This window comes from Vanrija pseudolonga, chromosome 5, assembly GCF_020906515.1.
Source record: "Vanrija pseudolonga chromosome 5, complete sequence".
Taxonomy (NCBI): domain Eukaryota; kingdom Fungi; phylum Basidiomycota; class Tremellomycetes; order Trichosporonales; family Trichosporonaceae; genus Vanrija; species Vanrija pseudolonga.
In genome coordinates, this window is record NC_085853.1 from 2,449,797 (window position 1) to 2,474,207 (window position 24,411).

At 62.7% G+C, this 24,411-nt stretch overlaps 8 protein-coding genes across 8 annotated transcripts; 5 read left to right on the plus strand and 3 right to left on the minus strand.

The window, feature by feature from the left end:
- The first annotated feature begins 2,043 nt into the window (after positions 1–2,043).
- ECM14 (Putative metallocarboxypeptidase ECM14) lies at positions 2,044–4,190 on the plus strand. Its single transcript, XM_062774185.1, has 7 exons — positions 2,044–2,435; positions 2,488–2,901; positions 3,012–3,219; positions 3,256–3,459; positions 3,494–3,641; positions 3,680–3,764; positions 3,811–4,190. The coding sequence occupies exons 1-7, from the start codon at positions 2,124–2,126 to the stop codon at positions 3,919–3,921; spliced, it is 1,482 nt and encodes a 493-aa protein (XP_062630169.1). The 5' UTR covers positions 2,044–2,123; the 3' UTR covers positions 3,922–4,190.
- A 139-nt stretch (positions 4,191–4,329) lies between these two features.
- Positions 4,330–5,517, plus strand: SPAC1039.03 (AB hydrolase superfamily protein). The gene is made up of 3 exons (XM_062774186.1): positions 4,330–4,498; positions 4,551–5,355; positions 5,406–5,517. Exons 1-3 carry the CDS (start codon positions 4,353–4,355, stop codon positions 5,490–5,492), a joined length of 1,038 nt encoding a protein of 345 aa, XP_062630170.1. The 5' UTR covers positions 4,330–4,352; the 3' UTR covers positions 5,493–5,517.
- Positions 5,518–5,988: 471 nt separating this feature from the next.
- LOC62_05G007666 (uncharacterized protein) lies at positions 5,989–6,874 on the plus strand (the record flags this gene model as incomplete). The annotated part of the gene is made up of 4 exons (XM_062774187.1): positions 5,989–6,068; positions 6,107–6,156; positions 6,260–6,541; positions 6,669–6,874. Exons 1-4 carry the CDS (start codon positions 6,019–6,021, stop codon positions 6,872–6,874), a joined length of 588 nt encoding a protein of 195 aa, XP_062630171.1. The 5' UTR covers positions 5,989–6,018.
- Positions 6,875–6,980: 106 nt separating this feature from the next.
- Positions 6,981–8,012, minus strand: LOC62_05G007667 (uncharacterized protein; the record flags this gene model as incomplete). The annotated part of the gene is made up of 3 exons (XM_062774188.1): positions 6,981–7,049; positions 7,119–7,347; positions 7,399–8,012. The coding sequence occupies 3 exons, from the start codon at positions 8,010–8,012 to the stop codon at positions 6,981–6,983; spliced, it is 912 nt and encodes a 303-aa protein (XP_062630172.1).
- Positions 8,013–8,275: 263 nt separating this feature from the next.
- Positions 8,276–10,540, minus strand: sla1 (La). The gene is made up of 4 exons (XM_062774189.1): positions 10,144–10,540; positions 9,807–10,090; positions 9,601–9,756; positions 8,276–9,541 (listed from the first exon to the last, which is right to left on the minus strand). Exons 1-4 carry the CDS (start codon positions 10,319–10,321, stop codon positions 8,534–8,536), a joined length of 1,626 nt encoding a protein of 541 aa, XP_062630173.1. The 5' UTR covers positions 10,322–10,540; the 3' UTR covers positions 8,276–8,533.
- A 508-nt stretch (positions 10,541–11,048) lies between these two features.
- LOC62_05G007669 (uncharacterized protein) lies at positions 11,049–13,746 on the plus strand. Its single transcript, XM_062774190.1, has 2 exons — positions 11,049–11,376; positions 11,424–13,746. Exons 1-2 carry the CDS (start codon positions 11,212–11,214, stop codon positions 13,518–13,520), a joined length of 2,262 nt encoding a protein of 753 aa, XP_062630174.1. The 5' UTR covers positions 11,049–11,211; the 3' UTR covers positions 13,521–13,746.
- A 1,005-nt stretch (positions 13,747–14,751) lies between these two features.
- SPCC18.02_1 (putative MFS-type transporter2) lies at positions 14,752–17,104 on the plus strand. The gene is made up of 5 exons (XM_062774191.1): positions 14,752–15,204; positions 15,243–16,215; positions 16,255–16,425; positions 16,465–16,548; positions 16,598–17,104. The coding sequence occupies exons 1-5, from the start codon at positions 14,974–14,976 to the stop codon at positions 16,975–16,977; spliced, it is 1,839 nt and encodes a 612-aa protein (XP_062630175.1). The 5' UTR covers positions 14,752–14,973; the 3' UTR covers positions 16,978–17,104.
- A 5,241-nt stretch (positions 17,105–22,345) lies between these two features.
- Positions 22,346–24,336, minus strand: IBR3 (putative acyl-CoA dehydrogenase IBR3). The gene is made up of 3 exons (XM_062774192.1): positions 24,082–24,336; positions 23,426–23,748; positions 22,346–23,258 (listed from the first exon to the last, which is right to left on the minus strand). Exons 1-3 carry the CDS (start codon positions 24,220–24,222, stop codon positions 22,400–22,402), a joined length of 1,323 nt encoding a protein of 440 aa, XP_062630176.1. The 5' UTR covers positions 24,223–24,336; the 3' UTR covers positions 22,346–22,399.
- Positions 24,337–24,411: the final 75 nt, after the last annotated feature.

Consider the following 24,411-nt stretch of genomic DNA (forward strand, 5'->3'; position numbering starts at 1 on the left):
CGTCGGCTGAGCCCACCAAGGAGACCAACAAGGAGCCCACCAAGACTAAGACCCCGGTCAAGGTCACTGAGAGTGCGCCGGCCGTGTCGACTTCGGCTGCAGCGTCGATTGTGCCCGCTGCGGTGGAGCACACGAACCAAAGCACGCCGAATGGCGATCAGCACCGTGGTGACAACTCACTCAACGGCCACAACCAGCCTGACGGTGAGCCCGAGCGCAACGTCCGCGAGCTGGAGACGCCTTTTGCCATTGCCGCGAGAAAGCGTGCCGAGCAGCGCACCCAGCACGAGCCCTACCCGTCTCGCCCTCGCTCGAGTTCGCCCCCACGTCAGCGTCGCTACTCGCCCCCCAGGACTGAGCCTACGGGCCGTGTGTCGCGCTTTGATGCGAACCGCTCGGCCACTGAGCAGCCCGAGCGCCGTCCGTTCAACAACACTCGCGACGATCGTGACGACTATCGTTACGCTCGCGACAAGGAGAATGACCTGGCTTCTCGCGTGGGCAGCTTTGCTCGTCCTCGTACCATTAATCGTCGCGTTTCATCAAGCAGCGACAGCCAGGTGGAGGAGCCCCTCCCCCCGCAGATCCAGCCGCGCGGCAGCCTTCCTTGGCCTCTTCCCCGCACTTACTCTTCCGACAAGGCCGGAGACTCACGTCCCGAGGCGAGATCGTGGGTCTGATCATGGCCTAGGTGCTGATGTCCAGGAACTCTGACTTTGCGAAGAATGGCGAGTCGTCGGCTCTGACTGTCCAGACTGCTACCCCCGCCAAGGAGGCTGCTGTCGCGGTAGTCGACAAGCAGCCGGCCTCGGCCAGACCTGGGAGCGCCACAGGCACTGGGGCGAAGGTTCTGGGCGCACCACCCAACCACTGGGTTATCAAGCAGCTGCAGTTTTTGAAGGCGCAGATTGGCGAGCTCGAGAAGCTCATTATCCAGGATGACGCCGCGGCGGCGCCTGCGGACAAGGCCGCTACCCTCAAGGAGACCCCTGTCAAGCAGAGCGACCTGTCTCGCCCGTATGTTGGCAACGACCGAAACAACCGCGATGGTGAGGCCGATGGCCGCCGCCGTTACGACAATGACGACGACTACCGACGCACCAACTACAAGTCGCAGTATGACAAGTCCTACAGCAAGAACGACTCGGGCAAGGTGCCGTACGAGCGCAAGACTTACCACAACAACAAGCCCTACGACCGCCCATACCAGAAGCAGCAGGACCAGGATCGGACGTACAGCGAGCCATATGACAAGGGGTACAACTCCAAGCCCACGTACAAGGCGTACAACGAGTACGGAGTCGACAAGTACCAGCAGCAAGGCGACGACGACTGGCAGAGCCGGCGCAGCGAGACTAACAGCCGTGGCGGCCGCGGTGGCCGTGGCGGATACAAGGGCAACAGCAGCCGTGGAGGCTACCAGGGTGATGGTGGCCGCGGTGGCTACAACAATTACAACCAGCGTGACGACTACGGTGGGGGAGGTGGTGGTCCTGGCAACGACAACGAGGGTTACCAGCGCAACTACAGCAACTATCAGCGCAGCAACGGCAACAATGATCGCGGCGACGACTATGGTGGGGGACGTGGTGGCTACTCGCGTGGCGGTGGTCCGTCCACTCGTGGTGGCCGTGGCGACCATGGTGGGAGCGGCAATGGTGGATACCGCGGCGGCAACTACTTTGACGAGGAGAGGCCCCGCTACTAGGCCAAGCGGGTAGTGCATTGAACAAGTAGAAATTAAAAGGGCCGACTCTTTCTTCAGAGTCTTTTGGGGTCGAGACTGTTTGCATCACGAGGTGGACCATGGACCCGCATGCATGTGATTAGAAGTCGCGCGTCGCGCGCTGTCGCCCATGTGCGGTAAACTCGCCCTCGTCGCCGCTGGCTGCCGCCTGCCGCCCTTGCCGGTGGAAGGTCACACGATCAAAGATTGAGAGATCCGGAATGGCCGAATGGCGCAGTGAATTTGATCCCGCTCGTTGACCGCCGCCGCCGCCATCAACGTTCATTCCGTCTAAGCCGCCATAGTGCCCTTTTGGCCTTGGCAACTCGCCTCTTCCGCCATCACACTCTTTCTATCTCCCACTCGACTCCCCCCACCCCTCTCTCCTCTCAACGCCATGCTGCAGAGGTCATTACCCCTCCTCACTTTCGCCCTCGCCTGGGCGCTCCCGGCAACGGCATCCCCCATCGCCGGACCGGGGCCAAACTCGCTCCACGCCCAGGCTGCCTTCAACTCTATCCCTCAGCTCCTCCGCCCAGAACCGCACTCTGGCCACTCGGCCCACGGCTCACACGACTCGACACTGACCCCGTCAGAACTCGCTGGCCTGTTGTCCATCCATGAGCGGTATGATGGGCACGAGGTATGGCGTGTCGACTGGCGCGGGCTGGGCGAGACGGCCAAGGATGAGATCTTGGCACTGCTCGAGGTGGGTTGCCGGCTTGCCGCGATACGAGCCCACAAGTGCTGACCCCCGGCAGAGCATCAACATGGACATCTGGCACATGTCGGCGGCGTCCATCGACATCCGCGTACCGCCAAAGTTCGCAGGCATCCGCACCGTGCTGCCAAGCTTTACGACGTATGTGCCCGACGTGCAGGCGCTCGTGGACATGACACTGCGCGATGTGGTCGACGACGAGCCCGAGGGCGGCTGGAACGTGTCGTCGATCGACACGCCGTTCCACGACGCGTACCACAAGGTCGAGGCGGTTTATGCGTTTGGCGATGCGCTCAAGGCGGGCTTCCCCGACGTTGTTGAGGAGTTTGACATTGGCACTACGGCCGAGGGCCGCCCGATCCGCGCCTGGCGTGCGCACCTCAAGACGAGCGACGGCGAGCCCGAGCACGAGGAGCTCGAGTTTGTCATCCAGGCTGGGCAGCACGCGCGCGAGGTGAGTGTTTGGCGAGGGCACGAACGTGGGCAGCGATCAGTCAGATTGCGATAAGCCGCATGCGCCCTGCCCCCCCTGCCCACCTGGATACCCGACTAACCGCGCCTCAGTGGGTCGCGCCCTCGGCTGCGGTATACTTCCTGCACTCGCTTGTCCTTGATGCTACCGCCGATCCGAACTCGCATGCCGCTGCTCTCCTCCGCCACTTCACCTTCACTGTGGTTCCCGTGCTCAACCCCGATGGATTCGAGTACTCGCACGCCCACAGCCGCATGTGGCGCAAGAACAGGCAGGATGTTGGCGGCCTCTTCTGCAAGGGTGCGTGATAGGGCGTGTGGGTGGCGCTGACGCCAGGTCTCGACCTCAACTCCAACTGGGGCTACAAGTTCAAGGCGGGGCGCACGGCCTGTTCCGACTCGTACGCCGGCCGTGCGGCATTCGAAGGTCTCGAGACCAAAGCCATGGCGTACTACCTTATCAACGGCACGCTGACCGACACGCCGCCCCGCGACCACAAGGTGCGCGCCTTTGTCGACCTGCACTCGTACGGCCAGCTGTGTAAGTGGACTGGCTGGAGCGCCGCTGACATCAGTCATGTTCCCTTACGCGTACTCATGCGCCGACTTCCCCGCCGACGCCGAGAACCTCATGGAGGCGGGCCTGGGTGTCGCCAAGGCCATGCGCCAGGCTCAGAACGGCGAGGGTTACCAGACCGGTCAGGCGTGCGACTTGACCTTTAGGTGGGTGCTGGCGGCGCGAGCGCTGTACTGACGTGCAGATCGACTGGTGAGGCGATCGACTACGTCTACGGTGAGGGCGACACGCGCTGGTCGTACTCTGCCGAGCTGAGAGACACGGGCACTGTAAGTGGCAGCTCAAATTCCGGATGGACTGTAGCTGACGCCGCAGTACGGCTTCATGCTCCCAGCGTCTCTGATCCGCCCCACCGGCGACGAGGTCAACGCCGGCCTGCGCTACCTCGCCCAGTTCATCTACGAGACCGACATTGACAAGCCATGAGCGCGGGCGTCGGTTTAAGCAACTGCAACAAGCAACCACATAGAGTGATCGTGTATCCGGTGTATCGAGTGTTCAAGCGGCGGCGGTAGCGACGGGGGAGCGGACCGGAGTGCCGAGCGGAGTATTGTGCGGCATGGTGGCGTTGGGCGGGGCCCGTGGTGGCACTGTAAGGTTACGGCGCGCAGCGCTGTGACAGGGTCAAGCAGTGCCGAATGTCTCTCCTTCTCTCTCTCTCCTCTCAGTCTGCAGGATGCATGTGTCGTGTATTATCGTCGGCGCCCGAGATGAGAACCTAGTGGAGTAGCTGGCCAGTCGCGTCGTTGGTGCCCTGTCGTCGCGGGCCCCGCAGATGCGCCGGAATTGCTCCGGCGGCAGTGACTTATAAGACGCGCGATCCACACCTCAACTTCCCCAACAACAACAGCAACACAATGCCCAAGCCGCTCCCCACGTGCGCAGAACCGCACCTCGACAGGGTATACAAGACGGCGCATGGCGTAGATATCCCACTACGCATCTTCCCGGCCGCGAAGCCGAGCGGGCCGTGGCTCCTCTGGCTCCACGGCGGCGGATTCATGTGCGTGTCGTCGGCGCTTGTCTTGCGCCTCGTCGTCTTGCTGACCGCCCAGTGGAGGGAAGCACGCCACCCCTAACGCGTGGGTGGTCCCCGCGTTCCATGGGCGCGGGTACACTGTCGTCTCGGCCGCGTATCGCTTCCTCCCACAAGCGTCCTTCGGCGACATCCTCACCGACGTGAAGGACGCGTTTGGGTGGTGCCGTGCAAACCTCGGCTCGATAGTCCCCGGGACGAGCGTCGACATATACGCCGTAGGCGGCGACTCGGCGGGCGGCGCGCTGGCCTGTCTGGCAGGCCACGAGCTCTCGCCGCGCCCCAGGGCCATCCTGAACCTCTACGGCCTCGTCGACGCGACCGACCCCTCGTTCCACGTCGCCAGCGGGCGCAAGGCCACGAGCGGGGCGTTTAGCCGCGAAGAGATCGAGGCGGCCATCCGCGACCGGGACCCCGCGAACGCCGTCACTATCTGTCCTTGGGAATGGGAGATGGAGCCCGTGCTTCCGCTGGCTGAGCTGCGGCGATGCTGGGGCATGCCGGCCTTCGAAGTGACGGCCGCCCACCGGCTCAGGGGGGACATGAACGCCGTGCTCGGCAGCGAAGGCCGGCTCGTCGACACGCTCGTGCGCCGGGATATGCTCACGGACGAGGCGTACCAGCGTGCCTTGGTCGACGCGAGCGCCGCCAAGCGCCCCTTGGGCCCAGAGTACCCCGCGACGTTCTTCCTCCATGGCGACGCGGACGTCGTCGTGCCCGTCTCCCAGAGCAGGGATATGGCGGCTGCGCTGCGCGGGCTCGGTGTGCCCGTTGGCGAGGTTTACGATGCCGCGGGGGGACACTGCTTCGACGTCGAGATTGAGGTGAGTGCTGCGCGGGGGACGGGGGTGAGCGCGCGCGACTGACGCCTCAGGGAGAGGAGGACGCCGGGTGGGACGTGTATGTCGTCCCTGCGGTGCAGTTCATCTGCGCGCATGTAGAGGGTAGAGCTTCGAACTAGCATGCATGAGCGGGGGTGCATGGCAGTCATGGTGTAGCGCTGCCGACGATGCAATGGTGACTGACTGACTGACTCGAGCGCCACTGACAGACCACAATCGGAGGAGCCGCACATCTTGGTGCTGTAGCCCCGGCGACCCGGAGCCGCGGAGCACGTCCACTCAGAGTCACATTCCGCAACAGCACTCCCTCACGACGACGCACGAGCTAGCTAGCCAGAGCAAGTGCCTGCCTGCTTGTCCTTCCACCGCATGCGCCAGTGCTCGTCGCGCACCACCGCCATTCCGGCATGACAAATCGCGCCTGACGCCCGACACGGCCGGGCAGCAGGCAGGCGGGCGGAGATGCGCGATGCTCCTCCCGCCTTCCTCCACCAGGTGGCGAATGTCACCGATATGTGGTGTGGTGTGGCACGTGAAGGCGCAACTAGCTCATGATGAGCACATGACGTACCCGATCTTGCTTTGGACCGAGTCACACACACACCGACTGGATGTACAAATACCAAATTGTTGGCGTGATGCTTTATGCCAGTGGAGCATGTCCGCACGTCCAGCGATCGCAGCATGATGGTGTAGTGAGTCGTTGTGGCGGCGGCGACGGCGCTGACCACAGCTTCATCGGTATCCTCTTCCTCCTCTTCTTCGTGCTCATCTTTTGGGTCTGTGAGTTGGCGTGGGCTGGCTTTGCAATATTACCTTGGACCACCTCCACCATCTCCGCCTGTTCTCCCCCTCCGCTCGCTCGCTCGCTGACGCTCCCTCACAGTCCGCCTAGCACGACACCAGTACCGCGTCACCCGCGAGGCGCGACAAGCAAAGAAGAACCCCACCCTGCTCCCAGTCTACGCCGCCACCCCGTTCCCGACCTTTGGCAGCACGGCCGCGCTGGTCTGCGAGCGGCTCGTCCCGCCCGACGCCGCCGAACAGGCGCAGCACGGCGACACGCCGCCCATGCGCGCCGCGGGGCGGCGCGTGAGTATCTACGGGCACGACGGTGTGAACCGCGCGCATCCAGAGGTCGGGAGCGACCCCGAGCTGCCTAGCTATAGTGAGTTTGTTCGAGCGGGCGAGGCGCGCGGGGGAGTAGGGTTGCTTGCTCGAAGCGCTCGGAGAAGCGCGTTGCCACTGCCCAGCTGTCGCCGCCGTCGTTGCACAAACTCACGCCACGCCCCCAGCGGAAGACCCGTCCGCCTCCAAACCCCTCCTCATCTGCGACGACGAGTTCCCCCCGCCCCCGACCCCGCCGCCAGAGGCGCACGTCCACCACCCGCCGCGCGGCGCGTCGCCCGCCCCAGTGGTCCGCACCAAGTCGCGGCGGGACAGCACGAGCGCAATGCTGACGGCAATGATGCCGCTTGGTGCTGGCGCCGTGCACTTCTGACACGAGGTGTCATGGGAAGAACGCGCCACCCCCGCCTGTACCGTCTGAAGACAATAATGAATGTTGTGACATTGACATGTTGACATATTGACTGCATGCCGCAAGCCTACACGGTCCAGAGATGCCCCGACATCGCGAGGCGGAGCTGGTCCTCGTGGTCCATCTCGGTGAGGGCCTGCGAGTGTCGTCAGCGCCCCGTCCCTTCCACGACCGCGCCGCTGCCTGGCGGCCGCGGCCCACCCACCATGTGCATCGTGCGGCTCATGCCCGGCCACTGCTCGCCGTACCCCGGCCCGCCTGGCAGCGCGTCGTGGGGCCGGAACACGCCAAACTCGTTCATGACAGGCTGCAGCATGAACGGGTAGCGCTCGTACTCTGGCTTGGGGGGCGGCTTGGCCTTCTTCTCCTTCGTCTCGCCGTCGGGCGGGAGGAAGCCGTGGCGCTTGGCCCAGTGCTCGTACGCTAGGAACTTTCTGAGGCGAGTCAGCGACAACATGTGTGCAGTCTACGCGGCTCCCACTCACTCGTAGTTCCTCACACGCTCCGCATCCTCCTTCACCGCCTTTGCGCGCGCCGCCGCGTCGCGCTTCTTCGCGGCCTTCGCCTGCTCCGCAGCGACCTTCTTGGCCTGCTTGGCGCGCTTGCGCTCCTGATCCTGCTCAAACTCTATCCTCTTCTTCTGATGGGCGCGGTCCCAGTCGATGTACTTGCGCTCCGTGGCCGACAGCTTGTGGTAGTTGAGTGGGCGGGGCTCGGGGCGCGCGTTCATGATGTACGGGTCTGGCTCGGTCGGCGGCGTGCGGTGGAGCGCGTACGAGGGCGAGGGCTTGGGGCCGCGGCCCGGGAGCCCCTTGGGCAGGCTGTCGCCCGGCGGCAGGGGCCGGTGGTCCATCGCTTGCGGGGGAGCTTGGATTCCGTAGTAAGCCCACGCGGGGTGGATGCGGGACGGGCCGGCGTCGGGCGCGCTGCTGCTCGTGCTCCGTGCCGAGGGGGCGGGACTGGGAGGCCGCGCGTAGTACGCCGAGTAGTCTGGCTCCTCGGGGTCGCCTGAGCAAAAGAGGCGGCGGAGGAATGACGGCTTGGGCGGTGATGGTGGCGGCGATAGCGAAAAGGGGGGCGTGCGTGGATCAGCTGGCATTGTGCAGACTGGCTGCTTGGGATAGAGTACAGAGAACAATAGCGTCTGAGACGAGGTGAGTGCAAAGCACAAAGGATGGGTTGTCGTTGTTGGTTGCAGTGCGCGACAATGACGACGGCGGCGGCGGTGGTGTTGGGTGACAGAGTGGCGATCCGTGCCCATTGCGCGCGCGTGTGTCACGGCCACCGCCACGCTCGAGCAGCCACGCAGCACCTTGCCTCGTTGCACCCTCGCGGCCACACCACGTTGTACGTGCCCGCTCCCCGACACATACAGTACTCTCATCACATCACAGTCATCGCAATGTATAGATGGACGACCCTTACGAAAAACAATGCGTGCGCGGCGGCGAGAGTTGAGCCCGGCAAGCAAATAGCATATGGTGTGGCTCTCTAGCCGTGGTGGGTGGTGGGTTGGTGGGGGTGGTGGATGTTTGTTGGGGATTGGGTTGAGGTGCGGAAAGACAAATGGCAAAATGGGATGGAAAGCGGTGAAGATCAAGCTAGCTCTTTGTTGACGCCCTAGTTGCTGACAGAGCCGACAGTGGGGGGAATACCAGAGTCGTTGTTGCGGCTGCCGCCGTTGTTATCCCTACCGCCGCGGTGGCCGCCGCGACCACCACGGTGGCCACCACCGCGTCCGCCACCGCGCTGGAAGCCGCCACGGCCACCACGACCTCCACGACCGCGGCCACCGCCACCGCCACCGCGGTGGAAGCCACCGCCGCGGCGCTCCTTGCCGTCACCGGCCTCGTTGCGCTTGCGAAGGGCAACGGTGCCCTGGTAGTTGGCTCTCGAGAGCCAGAACGCGCGCTGCTCGTCCTCGGACATGCGGGCGAAGGTAACAGGCTCGCCGCCAAAGTCAAGCTTGGCGTCGTTGAGCTTGGCAAGCTCCTCGTCCGAGATGAGAGTCGAGTCCGACTTGGCAACGGTGCCGCCCTTGGTGCCAGGGGGGAACGCCATGAAAGGCGATGCGATGGCAGCCTCGATAACGGCGTTCTTGAGAACCTTCCAGTCACCGCCGTCACCAGGAGCCGAGAACTTGATAGCAGCGCCGTCGGTGAAGGCGAGCTTCGAAGGGTCGAGGACGGCACCCGTCTTGGGGTCGCACTCGAGGGTAACACCTCCGTACTCGATGGTGAGGGGCACCTCGATTCTCTCCTTCTTGGCCGCCCTCTCCTCGCCATCCTCACGGGGACGCTTCTTGTCGTTCCTGTCGTTGCCGCGCGACGAGCCGGTAACACGCTCGCCGACAACCTCCATCGTGTCGGGGATGTTGGCAAACTGAGCAGGCTTGCCGTTCTTGATCTTCTCAAGCTCACGGAAAGCGTTGAACTTCTTGGGCTGGCCGCCCTTACCACGCTGGATCTCCGACGAGGGAATGCCCTTCTCCTTGGCCTTCATGGTGACGTACGCGTCCTTGCTCATCTTGAGCATGTCGGGGCCGTCAGCCGTGAACTTGGGAACAAGCTCAAGCTCGAGGAACTTGTTCATGTCCGCCTCGTAGGCGAACTCGGCGAAGACAGAGCCCTGGACGCAAAAGTCAGCCACCAGCGCACAGATCCAACCACCCCGCAGTGTAAACGAACCTTGAAGGCTCCCCTGCCACGACCCGAGCCCTTCTCTCCCTTGTCGGGAATGTCTTCGCGGCGCTTGCGGACAGCGTTGATCTTGCCAAACTGGGCAAACCACTCCTCGATCTTCTCCTGCGTGTTGTTCTCGGACTCGCCCTCGCCGAAGCCCTTCTATAAAGGTGTCAGCGAGCCCAGTAAAGATTGTAGCGCGCGGTACTCACAACGTAGACCGAACGGCCCCACTGGGTGGTGTTGGGCTCAAAGTGGCGGGCACGGCGGACATTCTGGCCGTCCTCGCTAACGGCGGTAAGGGGGTCCGAACCCTCAGCCTCGGCAGCCTCACGAAGAGCCTGGGCGACACCCTCAACACCGAGGTCCTTGAACTCCCGCATGCGCTTGAAGGTAAGGATGGTCTTGATGGGGACCCATCCCTCCTTGTTGCAGGCCGTCAAGGAGAAGAAGAACTTGTCCGTGGGGAGGTTCGAGTCGGAGAAGTAGAAGTTGACTAGAAGCGGTGTCAGCATTCCGATCGTCTCTTGCCACACGAGTGATCCTCACCCTGCTTGGCGGCCTTGACAGCCGACTCTGGCGAAGCCTCAGTCTCGGGCTTGGCCTCGACGGCGGGCTTGACTTCGGCAACTTCGGGCTTAACCTCGGGAGCGTCGACCTCAATCTTGGTAGCCTCAAGGTCGGTCTTAACGGGCGCGTCGGCCTCAATCTTTACTGGGGACGACATGTTTGGGGTTTGGGAAGTAGTGGGGAAGGGGGCGAGGAGTGTCGACTGGTGCGAGCTGTTTTGGACTGCGACTGTTGAAGGACGCGGCTTTTGGTGTGTATCGACTGATGCAAGGATCGGGTCGCTAGAATGAGACTGGTGAACAGAACTCTTTTGGACAAGTTTGTGTTGTTCAAACGCAAGAAGGTTGTTGTTGCGTCGAGCAGTCGTTGTTCGTCGTCGTTGTGTGTCGTCTGGCTGGCCGCAATCGGCGGCGTGCAACTTTTGCGACTCCAAAACGAAGTGAGCGAAAGCCACGTGGGGAGGGGTGCAAGGTCACGTGAGTAGATGGTTGGGATTAATAAAGAGTAATACGAGAGAAATAATGAAATACTTCCGTCGCCTGGTATTGTCCTTCCAGCCATCTCTGTGGCGTCTGATTTCTTTCCTGCAACGAACCCTGAAGTTGCACTGTACGATCCCCACTGACATGTCTCATCCAACAGGACATACATTGCTCCAGGTACTACAGACTAGGCCCAGAAGAGGCAAAACACGCCAACAGTTGGCTTATGAACTGCCCTTAGACAGAGCCAACAAGGCGTGGGAGGAGCGAGGGCTGGACATTGGGAACAGAGACAGCTGGCAACGGCGGCGGCGACGACACCACCCACCCACCCCTCTCCCACCACCCACACTACCCACACCCGCACCAAACTCACTTCACTCTTCTTCACTCACTCACTCTCACTCACCTCACCCTTCTCCATCCTCTCCACCAGCTGCTGGTCAGCACCCACCTCATCCTCAACAGAGCTCCCCGAGGCCCCAAAGACACTTGCACCCCCCACCTCTTGACGAGGATACTCTCTCTACCCTCTCTCCCTGTTCACCTCTACCTCCTCGCCACCATGCTCTTCCTCCTCCTCTCCTCCCTTCCCTCCGTGCAGGCCACGGCTGCTGGACGCTGGGGCCACCAGGCTGTGTTCGTCCCCTCCCAGAACTCGATCTACGTCGTCGGCGGCGAGGTCGCGGGAACTGGCACTCAGATCACCAATGATGTGCTCGTCCTCCCTGTAAGTTGAAGGGTTCTGAGTGTCATGAGCCAACAACTAACCCACAGCTCAACTCGTCATCGCCGTCCTGGAACTTGGGACCCAACACCGGCCTCCCCGCCCATGCGTTTGCGTCGATGGCCCTGTCGCGTGACGGTTCCAACCTTGTCGTGACGGGCGGTGTCACTTCGTCCTGCGGCAACGACGCCACCACCCACTCCCTTTCTCTTGGCGCTTCGGCTTGGACCTCAGCCTCTCCCTCGAGCTTCATCCGCCGCCGTGGCACTGGTGCCTTCAGCGTCGACGACGGCTCGGCCCAGGGCGAGGTTGTCGTTGTCGGTGGCATTGTTGATAACACTGTGTGCTCGTCTTCCACCGCCGCCTACACTGCCTCGGATGTCCTCAAGGTCCCCATGTCGTCCTCGGCCCCCGTCTCGAGCCAGAAGCTCCCCTCGGGCCTCACTGGCTCGTCGCTCGCTGTCTCGGACTTTGCCCTCGCTCAAGCCAACAGCACCGTCTACCTCGCTGGCGGTCGCGCTGCCGACGGATCCTTCGTCACCCTCGACACCATCGGTGTTTGGACTGCTTCGGGAGGCTGGACCTCGCAGAAGGTTTCGGGTTCCATCCCCGTTGGCCGCGTCGGTGCTTCGCTTGTTGCCCACCCCAAGCAGCCCTACCTCGTCCTCTACGGTGGTTCCGAGGCCAACACCAACGGCATGACTTACGCTCCCTCGACCATGCTGGCCGTGCTCGACACGAAGAGCTGGCAGTGGTCGCAGCCGTCCGCCATCCAGGCAGCCCCTAGCAATGCGGTTTCGTACCACTCGTCGGTCATGACTCCGCAGGGTGTCATGGTCACCGCCTTCGGCCTCGGTCCCCAGGGCACTCCCGTGACCAGTAGCAACTTCCTCGACATGCGCGACTCGTCTGTCAACAACTGGAAGTGGGAGTCTTCGTGGTCCAAGGAGATGCTGCAGCCCGTCGCCTCGCACAAGAGCAGCAACAAGAAGACTGTTACTGCGGCTGTCGTCCCCACCGTCATCCTGCTCGCGATCATCATCCCTCTTGTGGTCTACTTCTCCCGCCGCTACATTCGCAACGCCCGCAAGCGCCGTCACGCGAACCACTTCTCGTTCGAGGCCCAGGAGGACAACGGCGACTTCTCACGCCCTGTTGCTTCTCGGGATGTTTACCCCTTCGGCAACTACAATGACAAGGACGAGGGCTTCCTCTCCAACGTCAAGTCGAAGGTCACTGGTCTCTTCCGCCGCAACTCGGCCCGCTCTGGCCGCCCTCACGGCATTGGTGACGACGGAACCATTACGGAGCGGGAGATGTCCCCTATCAACCCTGACCAGCTCAATGAGAAGGGTAACTGGGAGGAAGTCGACTTTGGACTTGGCCGTATCGACGAGGAGCGCCGTGAGGCCACCTACACCGACCTGCCCCAGCGTCGCAAGACGCCTCGCGCCTCGCTTCCCAACCGCAACAGCTTCAGCTCTGAGGGCGAGCACGTCGTCGGCTCGGTTCCCTTCCCAATGCCGATTGCCTCGACTTACAGCTACGCCGACGATCTCGAGAGCGCCCCTACCGGCCAGCTCATCGACATTGACTCGAGCCCTCGCGTCGGCAGCCCCAAGGGTGACGGCCAGGTGCTTCTGATGTCTCCCACGATCGAGGAGCCTAAGAGCACTCTTGCCGCCGCTGGTGCAGACGCGGCCGACTGGAACATGCTTGAGAAGTCTCTGACCGAGAAGCCCGCCTTCCGTTCCATCAGCCCCACTGCCACCCTCCGCTCGCACGCCCACCAGTCTCCCTTTGACGACTCGCACGCCGTCCCCGTCTCTCCTGTCATGTCCCAGTCGTCTGAGGCCTCAACCGCTCCCAGCATTCCTCCTCTCGACTTCAACTCGTCGCCCATGATGTCCAAGCAGGCTTCGCTTTCCACTGCTGCCAAGCGTGTGTCGGCTCCGACTATGCGCTCCGTTTCCGGTGGCTCCCCTGCCGTCCGCACCCTTGCCGGTGGCAACCGCGTCGTTTCGCAGGGCGAGTCGAAGGACCTTTCGTCCAAGCACGTTCGTCGCTCGTCGATGAACGCTCTGGGTCTCCAGAACCACAACCGCCTGTCCAAGCTGCGCGTGGTCAACCCCAGTGACGAAGAGTAAAGAGAACGAGAAAGCGGCTAGACGATTACAGTTTGTCATACATAAACCCCCCTCATCCTTAGTGACTTGCCCGCTCGCTGGTCGAACGGGTAGAACCCTCCCCCATGCCCCCCCTTGTCCGCTCTCCGATAGGTATAGTATCAATTTTCTGCGAAAAGTCGACTATAAGTATTGTGTTTGAGAGAACTGCGGATAAGGACAATATGCATAGCTCTGTTGCCACACGGGATCTGAATGGGGGCGAGAAGGTCAGCCACCACACACACACACTGACCTCCAACCAACAACTACGGCTGTTTCGAAAGCGAACCCCGTAGCCGATGATGCCAAGTCGAGCACCCCATCATGACGCTATGAGTGCGGGGATCACGATGCCGCCCGACAAACAATGTCTGTTGTTGTTGCCCTTGCACATTCCTCGGCTGTGGCTCGCGGCTCGTCAGAACGCATGACTTGTCGGCATTCTGATACGAGCTCCAAGGCGGACACGGACATTTTTCTCCGCAACTTTCCCTTGACGTGACCTTTGCTTTTGCCCTTCCGAGCGAGGCAAGGGAGTCAGGAAGGAGCCATCGACACCATGTGCATGCACCCCCTCTCGAGTCGAGGAGCCCGCTGCATTGCTCCTCCCTCCCTCCCGTCTTCTCGAGCACGCACGCAAGCACGACGACCGGCCCCGCGACACGCTAGAGCCAGTCTAGTCGTCACAGCTGGTCTCCTTGCCGCTGCCAGCTGACTCTCAACGTGCCGCTGCTTACTACGCACGCTGATCATCGCCCGCGCGCCATCTCGCTCCCGGGCGTCAGTTCAGCCCATCCTGGAAATCAAGCTGGACAGGCAGCGCGCCGCTCCACCCGTAGCTCCGAGGTGAGTCCCCCGTGATCGTCGGGTCGAGGGAAGGGCGGCCGCTTACCACCGTTTGCTCGCCTTGATCTCCGCTCGACACCCCCCCTGCTGCTGTTGCCCTCCTCTCCGCGCCTTGGCGCCTTCAGGCGGTCACCGTCGTCCTTGCTGACTCCTCGTCATCTGCTTCGCAGCGTTTGGCAGGAATAGCGCAATCCTTGAGAAGGGAGTCATTGTGCCGCGTCGCCGCTGGGAACTTATAAGCCGCGTCGTTGTTATTTGTGCTCTGGCTGCCAAGTGACCCCCCCCCCCCCCCCCCCCCACCTACCCCCGCACCTCAGGGCGATCCGTCATCTTCCCACACCTTGGCAGGTCTGCAAACGGCACACAAGGGCAGGCACGTCGTCTCACTCTGGCGATCTGCACCACCACCGCCCACCGCCCACCGCGTATCCTTGCGCGAGAGACTGCGCATCTGCTGTGTTGAGCGCGCGTCATTGTTGGCTCACCGCGTCGTGTCCCGTGTGGCATAGTCATTAAAAACAACAGTGACTCCTCGCCCACCCCCAGCCCCCAAGCAGCCTGCACCAGCACCACCACACCCACCACCATGCAAGCATCAAGAGCAGGCATGGTCGAGGGCGCGATTGATGGATACCACCACCACCACCACGACCCGAACCCATCGCCCGCCGAAACGATCGCCGTGACGACCGAGGTGCACAAGGCCGTTTCGCCAAATGAGTCGGACAAGGCTGTCACACCAAACGAGGCGGACAAGCAGGTCGCCGCTCCGTCGCCCGTCGAGGAGACGCCCGGCAAACTGCCGTGGGGCTACAAGGTAGGTTATATGCTACAGGTGTACACTGACCCGTGCAGTGGCGCTCAGCATCGTGGTACATCACCGCGGTGGTCACACTCGGCACCTTCTCCGATATCCTCTCATTCTCCATCATCGTCCCCGTCATCCCGTACCACCTCCAGGACCTGGGGCACAAGAACGTGTCGGGCCTGACGTCGTGGCTCCTCTTCGCCTACTCGGCCGGCATCTTCATCTCGACCTTCCCCGTGGCGTACTTCTTCCACCGGTACCCTATCCGGCGGCTACCGCTCGTCATTGCCGTGCTGATCATGGAGGCCTCGTTCGTGCTCTTCATGGTCGCCAAGCCCTACTGGACAATGGTCGTCTCGCGAGTCCTCCAGGGCGCGTGCTCGTCCGTCGTCTGGACAGTCGGGTTCGCGCTCATCTGCGAGAACATTGACCCCAAGAACCTCGGCACCAACCTGGGCATCGCCTTCTCTGGTGTCGCCATCGGCGTAACCGTCGCTCCGCCGATCGGAGGCGCGCTGTACCAGAACCTGGGGTGGCATGCGCCCTTCATCTTCTGCATCATCCTCCTCGGCGTCGACCTCATCGCGCGTCTGCTCGTCGTCGAGCCCAAGAAGAAGAAGTTCGGCGCGCTGGCAGAGCGCGACGCCCGCTGGGAGGCCCAGAAGAAGAACGTACGCGAGTCACTTCACAGGACTGTGTCGCATGTCCCGAGCGTGAGGGCGAATGCATCCTCGCCGGCCACGTCGCCGGCCATCCCGCTCCCGTCCACCACCACGACCTCAACAGCGGTCACGCCCGCTGTCGGAGCCGAGAGCGATGCTGCCAGCACGGCGCACACAAAGCCCAAGGAGCTCTCGCCCATCCAAGTGCTCGTCGCCCTCGCCAAGATGCCGCGTGGGCTGGCGGCCTTCACGATGGTGTTTACTTTCGGCCTCATCATCGGCGTGCTCGACCCTACGCTTACCCTGCGTGTTCAGTCCGTGTGGCACAAGAACTCCAACTTTGTCGGCCTCATCTATTGTGAGTAAGGGCAGGAATGATGAGAGCTGACCCTGTTAGTGGCTGCCGCTGCTCCGGCTTTGCTCGTTGGCGGACTCGCTGGATGGATGGCAGACAAGTGGGGCTCGGAATGGGTGCTCATCCCGTCGCTCTTCATGATCATCCCATGGCTCCCGCTCATGACCCTCAAGAACAGCTTGGCGGGCTTCATGGTCTACTTTGCCATGATGAGTGAGTGGAAGGTCATGGGTCGGTAACTCACACGCGTAGACCTCTTCGGGACGGTCATGAACACCATCTCCGGCCTGGAAATGGCGATTGTCGCCAAGCAAAAGGAGGGCATCAGCGAGATCCGTAAGTGCTGCTTGCCTTGTGGTTGGGTTTGTGTACTGACAGCGACCAGACGAGTTCGCGGCCATGAACATTGCCTTCTCCGTGTCGTCGGCGGTCGGCGCAATCATCGGCGGCCAGATCTACGACCACGTCCACAATGGCTGGACCGTCATCTGCTGGTTCTGTTTTGCCATCTTCATCGTCACGCTCATCCCGCCCGTCTTCTTCTCGGGCTCGTGGACTGTCGTCGACCGCATCCGGGGTGTGAACAAGCCTCCCCCGGGGCACCGGCACAACGGCGGCGGCCACCTGCCCGACGAGGAGAGCGCGTTGCCTGCCGAGGCCGAGGCCGAGGCCCACGTCCCCGCGCTCGCGATCGTGCACGAGGAGGGCAGCGCCGCGTCGACGCCGAAAGCGCTGACAGAAAAGGGCGTGGCGACACCAAAGTAGTCTTGTAATCATAGATCATCTTCCGGACATCTAGACGCACAGCTCATTTGCAGATAGACATACATAGGCAACACACCACTGCTCATACGCACCTCCACCACCACTCGATGCACACCACTTGATGCACACCACTCGATGTACACTACATACTACATACCTGCAGTTTCAGACTTGGCACTTCCTTCTCTTCGGCCGAACGCGGCTCGCTCACACGCGCACGCGCCGCACGCGCCGACAGAATACCTCGGTGGAATGCGCTTGCCCGCAAGTGTGTCGCTGGCGCGGGACGTCGTGCGCCAATTGCCACCGTCGGATTCCCGTGAAGTCATACATTCCAACGACACATGCCTGTTGTCGCGCAGCATTCCACGTGGGTGGCGCGGACTTGGGGACTTGCAGGCGTTGGTCGGTGCGACCATAACGCGCCGCCAAGCTCGAAGCGTCGTTTCTCTTGCATGTCTTGGATCCTTTAGACCTTGGTGATGCTGGACTAGGGTCAGACTTACCTCTTGCCCACCCCACCTGACCTGACCTGCTGCTGCGAGTGGCGAACACGCTGGTTTGAGCGGCGAAGCTGACTACTCAGATAGGGCGGCGTGGGTGGATGGTTGTCACTGCGCCAAGTCTCATCGAGTGCAAGTCGCTTCGTCAATCGTACACTCACATAGCTCCCACCTCAGCTTGACCTTGAAAAGCACGACTTTCACGCAATGACCACTTGACCGCGTGTGGAGTCATGTGGAACAGCAACACACATGGTCGTGGACCGAGCTGCCTCGAACGGAGCATCCGACGCACCCCCAACAGGCGTCGTCGAAGCCTTTCGATTCGCCGCCCGCCCTAACGCCCCATCAACCCAATCCACCGCAGCCAAAATGGCGTGGTCACCCTCCAGGGGAGTGGGTGTGCACCAGTGCGACATTGACACGGCGAGTCCGTCGCGAGGGCGCAGCGGTGGTGGCGACCGGCCCGTGGGAACCGGCACACTTGGGGATCGATCGGCAGCTCCGCTCTATCAGATATCAGATCAGATCAGATTGTACCTGAGGCTCGGGGGGCGCACACAAATCGGCAGCGACTGGCAGATGCCGCAGACGATATAGCGCCGTACACGACTGACAGTGGCGGGTGTTGCTTGCTGGACATCGGGGTTCCACCGCAAGGGGATCAATCACCTGCGTGCGGCGGCGAAACGGCTCGTGACGGGTCTACAAGCTTCCCCATCACCCCCACAGACGCAAGGATGCTAGGAGCAGGTGAAGTGAGAAGATTCCACGCCTTGCCCGAGGTGAAGAACGCGGGAGGGGAGGACGCAAGAAGCCGATCTGGACCGTCCGGGGCCTCTGATCGCGTCGGGCCGCGGTCTGGGGTGACGAGCAGCGCTCCCAGCTCAGCTCGCGGCTTCTTTCGATGCGTCTATATTGCATCAAATGTGCTTGGTCTCACCTCGCATGGTGGCGGCGACGGTGATTTCTTCAAAAGCTGCGGGCGCAGTCTGCGCCATGGACGTCGTTACGAACCGCAGGACGCCTACTCAAGTTCTAACGTCGGCTACAAGAGTCCATTCACAACTGATTCAGCCCGGAGACGATATGTACAAGGCCTCACGCAATACGCAGTGTTGAAACTCGTGCTATCTGAGCAGAGAGAGTGGACCACCGTTACGACTTCGATTGTTCGCAGGGCAGCGAACGCTGGATGTCCAGGTGCGGAGCCAGGAGCGAACTTGATCCCTGCCACACAGATCTTTGCTGCACGCGTTCTGGAGCGATACCTCTTCTGCTCTCGACAGAGGGCTGCAACTTCCGAGCACAAGGTTGCGGTTACGATCCAGAACAAGACATCACCCGCGGGACGCGTCGGACACCACCTGCCCCGCCATGCCGTCCCCGACCGACCCAGCCCGCCTGCGGACATTGTTCTGGGCAGCGCGTTAGGTCGCCCTCAACAAAAGCGACCTCATTTGCATTGGCAAGCCTGGCGTGCGGTCGTTCGCTTATGAGCTCGGATTCACTCTCTACTGCGTGGCCGAAACCCGGCGGAGGCGCGCCTCCCTGCCTCTACGTCGCTCCAGGTTGAGCATGATGGCCACTTGGCGTGCTATCCCTCCTCCTGAACACCGGGCATAATCTGCATAACTCCAGGGCTCCACAGCTGTACGTTGAACTCACCTTGCCAATGCGGATTTATGGCCAGTCCAGCCCCCACAGTTTGGAGGCACAACTCACCGCCTCGCGTCCTGACGGAGCTGACAATCCGCGCCGCTCTCGGATATCACCAGGCTGGCAGTGGGCAATGAGCAACATCACAGCCGTTCGCGGACCATTCAACGCGACACCGAAGGTATTTGTTTTCCCGATTGTCACAGGCTACGCCGGTCGACGGGAGCGGCGTCGACACCAGCGGCACCCGACCAGCTGTTTCGTCAGCTCCCGACGCACACCCCCCCCCCTTCGAAGCAGCGCGGGCTTGTCTACCCCGCCCACCGAGCACGAGCACGCCGAGCAGAAACCACCCACGATTTTATTTTCCTCCCCACGGACCATGTTGCCGGCGCACCGAGCGGCGAGAGAACCCGCCCGCCCGTCGGCGGCGAGGAGGGTGGCCCAGATCCTACCGGTCACACCGGGTACTCGGCCCCCGCACGCACGTTGCGCGACTTTGCATCCTGTAGCGGGACCAGTCTGTCACCGAACCACGGTTTCTGGACCTCTTTCGGGCGAGTGGGATGCGTCTTGGGCGAAACGAAATCGAGGGGGAGTTGCGGATCGATCGAAGTGGAGGCCGGTCCGTTCGCCACTTTCGCCGCGACGAGCGGCACACTGAGCGCCGCGCGCCGTACCCGGCCCGACGCGGTGCTCCCCAGTAATTTGTTTTCCGAGCATGGGCTTGTCGTGCGAGGTTGTGTCGGCTCCAAGGAGTCGTGGATCATCCCACCGGGTCAAGGGACGACACTGTGTCGCCGACACCTAGCCCAATTCCGCGCCGTTCTCACCACCCCAAGGTGCGACCACGACCGCACCACCGCCCAACGCTACCCACACCGCCGCCTCGCATCGCGTAAATTGTCGTTACTGGTCGTGCGTGAGTGAAGGTGAATGGTACCGAGTCAACGATGCGCCTGGTTCATGATTAACGACACTAAGTGACGACGGTGAGACGGGTGCAGGATGACTGCCTAGGCTGCGCACCGCGTGTTGGTGGGGAATGTACCGGGGGGACTGAATAGGGTGGCACTGCCAGAGTGGCGATGTCACCTCGCCATCCACTCCGGCCTCCTGTCCCCAGCTGTCCGCGGTTCAACAATGCACCTACATCAGTGCGGGTGTACCAGGGCGAAGGTGACCCCCATCTAGGACAGGATATCCGCTCCAAAGCGATGTTGGGGGCGGACTGGATCGCTCGCAATACCCGCCTTCGCGGCGACGACCGCGAATTCATTGGCGCGGCTGCACCCGTATCCCAGATCCAGAGGGGTACAGGCAGGAACGTCTCGAGCTAGACTGCGAAGTAAAGAGCAGGGGCATGTCCCATGATGGAGGATGGGGATGGGCGGGTAGAAGGAACGAAGGGGAGCTGGCAACCGAGGTGGGGTGGGCATGGCCACGTCGAGGAGGGGCAGTAGCTGGGGGCTGCTAAGACACTGAGCCACGTTGATAATATCCTTGTGGAACAAACTATCGTCTGCGGTGCACAGTGGGGTCTTTGACTCGGTTTGATGCTTGACCGGGCTCGCTGGCGAGTACGCGACCGTGGCACCCCGCCGGGAGGGCACCTCGATAGCGGGCCCTGCTGCAAAGTGAAGCGCGGCACATGTACCCCGACATCCCTCGACATGGGCACCTTGGCGGCGCACCACCCCTCGATTTCACAAGGTCCGCGCGCTCCAATTGCGCGGTTGGTCGCTGACGCCGCCGTCGGCGCACGCCAGGCGGACCACAGTGTGAGTGTGAACTTGTCATTCAACGGCCTGCACCCCCTCCGCGCTATCAAGTCCCAGGTGATGCTTTTGCAGAGGGCGTACACGTACCACTGTGGGGTATTCAGCCCATGTCCGAGCGGCTCACTGCAGCCACTTATATGGGCGGTTGCACCACGGGCAGGCAGCATCGCGCCGGTGTCATGGCCGTACGCGACTCGTGGCCTGCAATCATCCCATGATCCTCCCCCGCGCTCTCGCATCACCTGCCACCTCCTCCCGACACCATGTCTGCAGTGAATGCTCTCAGAGAATACTCCTACCCCTTCCCCTTTCCCTCCCTCTGAGACTGAACCTCAATCGGCGACCATGCCCACCCCTAGCCTCAGCAGCGGACTCTCCGCGCGCGCGCGGGTGTCAACGCCGTCACGGCGGCCGTGCCCTACGCTCGCACTACGTATGCACTATGCTCGCACCATGTATGTAGTCTTGCACTATGCACTCGCGTTGCACTTGCACCGGCAGCGACATGTTTCACCCGGTCGCACAGCGCACTGAAACAGTGAGTGTGTTTCAGCGCCGCTGGCTGGCTGCCACCCATTCAGCGCCAGCCCACGACGCACGCACCACTACAGTACGCATACAGTAGCCTCCGTCTGGACTCGCAACACCCAACAGCCGCGGCGGCGGCTCTCTCGACAACGCATTGAGCAGTACCATTCCGCGGGCTATGTGTTTCTCGCTCGCTCGCTCGCTCGCGTCGACCCCGACCGAACCCGCTGGCATGGCATGGCATGGCATGGAGGCGTGGGCGTGGCGGAGTGCAGCAGCGCAAGCAGACAGACTCATGTGGCACGCAACAAGCACACCGCCGCATGCCTTGTGGAGCGGCGGCGGCAGCGGCCACATTCCTCGCCTGGCGCAATTCGCCTGTTGCGGGCGCAGGCGAGCTGGACTTTCCGCGGCCGGGTGCGGGGCGTGCCGCACGCCGTGCCGAGCTGCATGCGCAGATCTCACCGCACTTGGCCGGGGACTAGACAACGACAGTGCATGCATGCATGTTCTGAGGCGCGAGTGAGGCGAGTTCTGCCACACCTCGCCTGTTTGCTCGCTCGACGCGAACAGAACTGGAAAACTATCTTTGGCACTCGGCAGGCACCACCATCACTCGGCCGCTGGCACTCGTCGGCTTCTGGAGGCAACGAGTTCCCACCCCACCTACATTGGCCGACATGCATGTGCTACCATGCTACCAGTAACTAGGCGACCAGGCAACACAGCAAGCACGTGGTCTCAGTTGCGTATGCTCGAGATCCTGCCGGATTGTGGGGAGCTGGCTGCCTCGTCCTGATAGGACCTGTCGATCCCCTCGCCCACCCACTGCCGCTCCCCCAGCAATCGTCGCCCCCTCAATTCCTCCGCCATATGTATTACACCCCCGCCCACCCATTACACTTCTACACTTTACATGCATTCCTAGTCATATCACACCACACCACCACCCTAGAGCTTGGCCACGGTGACCTCTGGCTGTCCCTTGGCCTGGTATGCCATCTTTCCGAAAAAGTCGAACGGCGCGCGATCAGGCGACGCGTGCGCGCTGCTTGCCTGGCCGAGGGCGGCACGAGCGGCGATACCCTGGGCGATGATCGCCAGACGGAAGAGCATCCAGGAGCGGACCCACTCGAAGCGCTGCGTGGGCCACTGGCGAGGGGCGGGCACAGGGCCGGGGACGCGGCCGGCGAGCGCCTCGCGCGAGCGGTTCGCCTCGGACGCGTGCCAGAGGTAGCCCTCGTTCATGCCCGCGACCCACCACTGCTCGAGCACGTCGGACGTAGGGATGCCCGTCTGGCTCGACGGCAGGCCCTTGAGGCCAAGAACGAGGTTGGACGTGCCGCTCGACTTCTTGGTGAGCTCGCGGCGGTCCTCGTCCGACACGGGCGGGAACGAGAAGGGGATGAGCATGTTGCCGAGGTCGGCGAGCGGCGAGCCGAGCGTGCACAGCTCCCAGTCGAGGATGCCGATGACGCGCGGCTCGGTGGGGTGGAAGACGAGGTTGTCGAGCTTGTAGTCGCCGTGGACGAGCGACGCGCCGTGCTTGACCTCGGCGGCCGACACCGTCTTGGAGCCCTGCTCATAGTAGGGCCACAGCTCGTCGGCGTGGACAACGTCGCCGAGGATACCGCCTGGGTTGGAGGGAACTGGAGCCTTGGACTGCGCGTCCGAGACGCGGTGCATGCCGACGACCTGGCGCGGGAAGTAGGGCTTCTTGATCGGGTCGGGGGCGAACGAGGCCGGGAGGCCGAGCGCCGAGATGGGGATCGAGCCGAGGAGCGCGAGGGCCTGGACGGCGGAGCGCCAGCTGGGGGTGTGTGAGCGAGGGACGGGGGACGTGACGGGGACGGGGACGGGCACGGGCGATGGCTGATGAGATCGGCGCCGAAGTGACGTGAAGAACGCCACACGGTGGCACCGGCGCCCCTCGGCTCGCGGCGTCGCGTTCGCTCCGCGGCGCTCGTCGCAACTCACCACGCAAACCTCTCCTCCTTGGGCAAGTCGGGAATCTGCACATCCGTAAAGATCCTTCCCTTCAAAAACTCCATAATGTAGAACGGCGACCCGGCAACCTCGGGGTCCATGCAGAGCGCGTACACCTGCGGGACGGGCACGAAGCGCTCCGGGGGCGTGTCCTTGGGCAGGCGCTCGTTGAACTTGTTGAGCGCTTCGAGCATGAGGAACTCGCGGTCGACGCGGTGCGCCGTCTTGGACAGGAGCGGGCCGAGCGGCGCGCGGCGGAGCACGTAGCTCTTGTTCGGGGTCTGGAGGAGGTACGTTGGGTTCGACTGGCCGAACTGGGGCGTGTTAGTGGGTGTGGTGTGATGGGGGGGGGGGTTGAGCCGCGGGTGCGGCGTTGACGTCGGCATCGGCGTAGCTGCACGCTGCCGTTGGGCTTGCCTGAGCCGACGGCGTTCTACCAGCTTGTCCGGTGGCTTGTGAACCGGTCCTCGCTGCAAGCCCACGGCAGCCGACAGCCGGCACGGCGGTGATCGCAGGGTCACGCGCCGCCGCGGGTGTGTCGACCCGGCGGCCAGCCTCTCGGCGCCATCGCAGCCGGCGTGCTCCCGCCCGCCCGGCGTCGCACAACCTCGTGCCCCTCGCGACACTCGCTCTCGTTGCACACTTACCCCGAACTGCTTGACGGTAATCGGCCCCGCAAAGCCCTTGACATTCTTCTCCAAGAAGGGCTGCAGCTTGTCGAGCGAGAGGGGCGCGCGGACGTCGCCGTACGCCTGGCCGTCCTTTGTGCGGGTTCCGGGTACTGCCATGGTGTGTGTGTTGTCGATGCTAACGATGCAATGCAACTGTCGTGCGAGTGAGTGTGAAGAAAGTGTGAGCGACGACGACGGCTAGAGTTGTGGGGGCCAGATGCTGCTAGTGGGAGTCGGCGCGGTGTGACTTGCCGGCTGCCGGGCTCTTATAAAGTCGGGTGTGGCCAGTTGCCGGCCGGCGGGGAG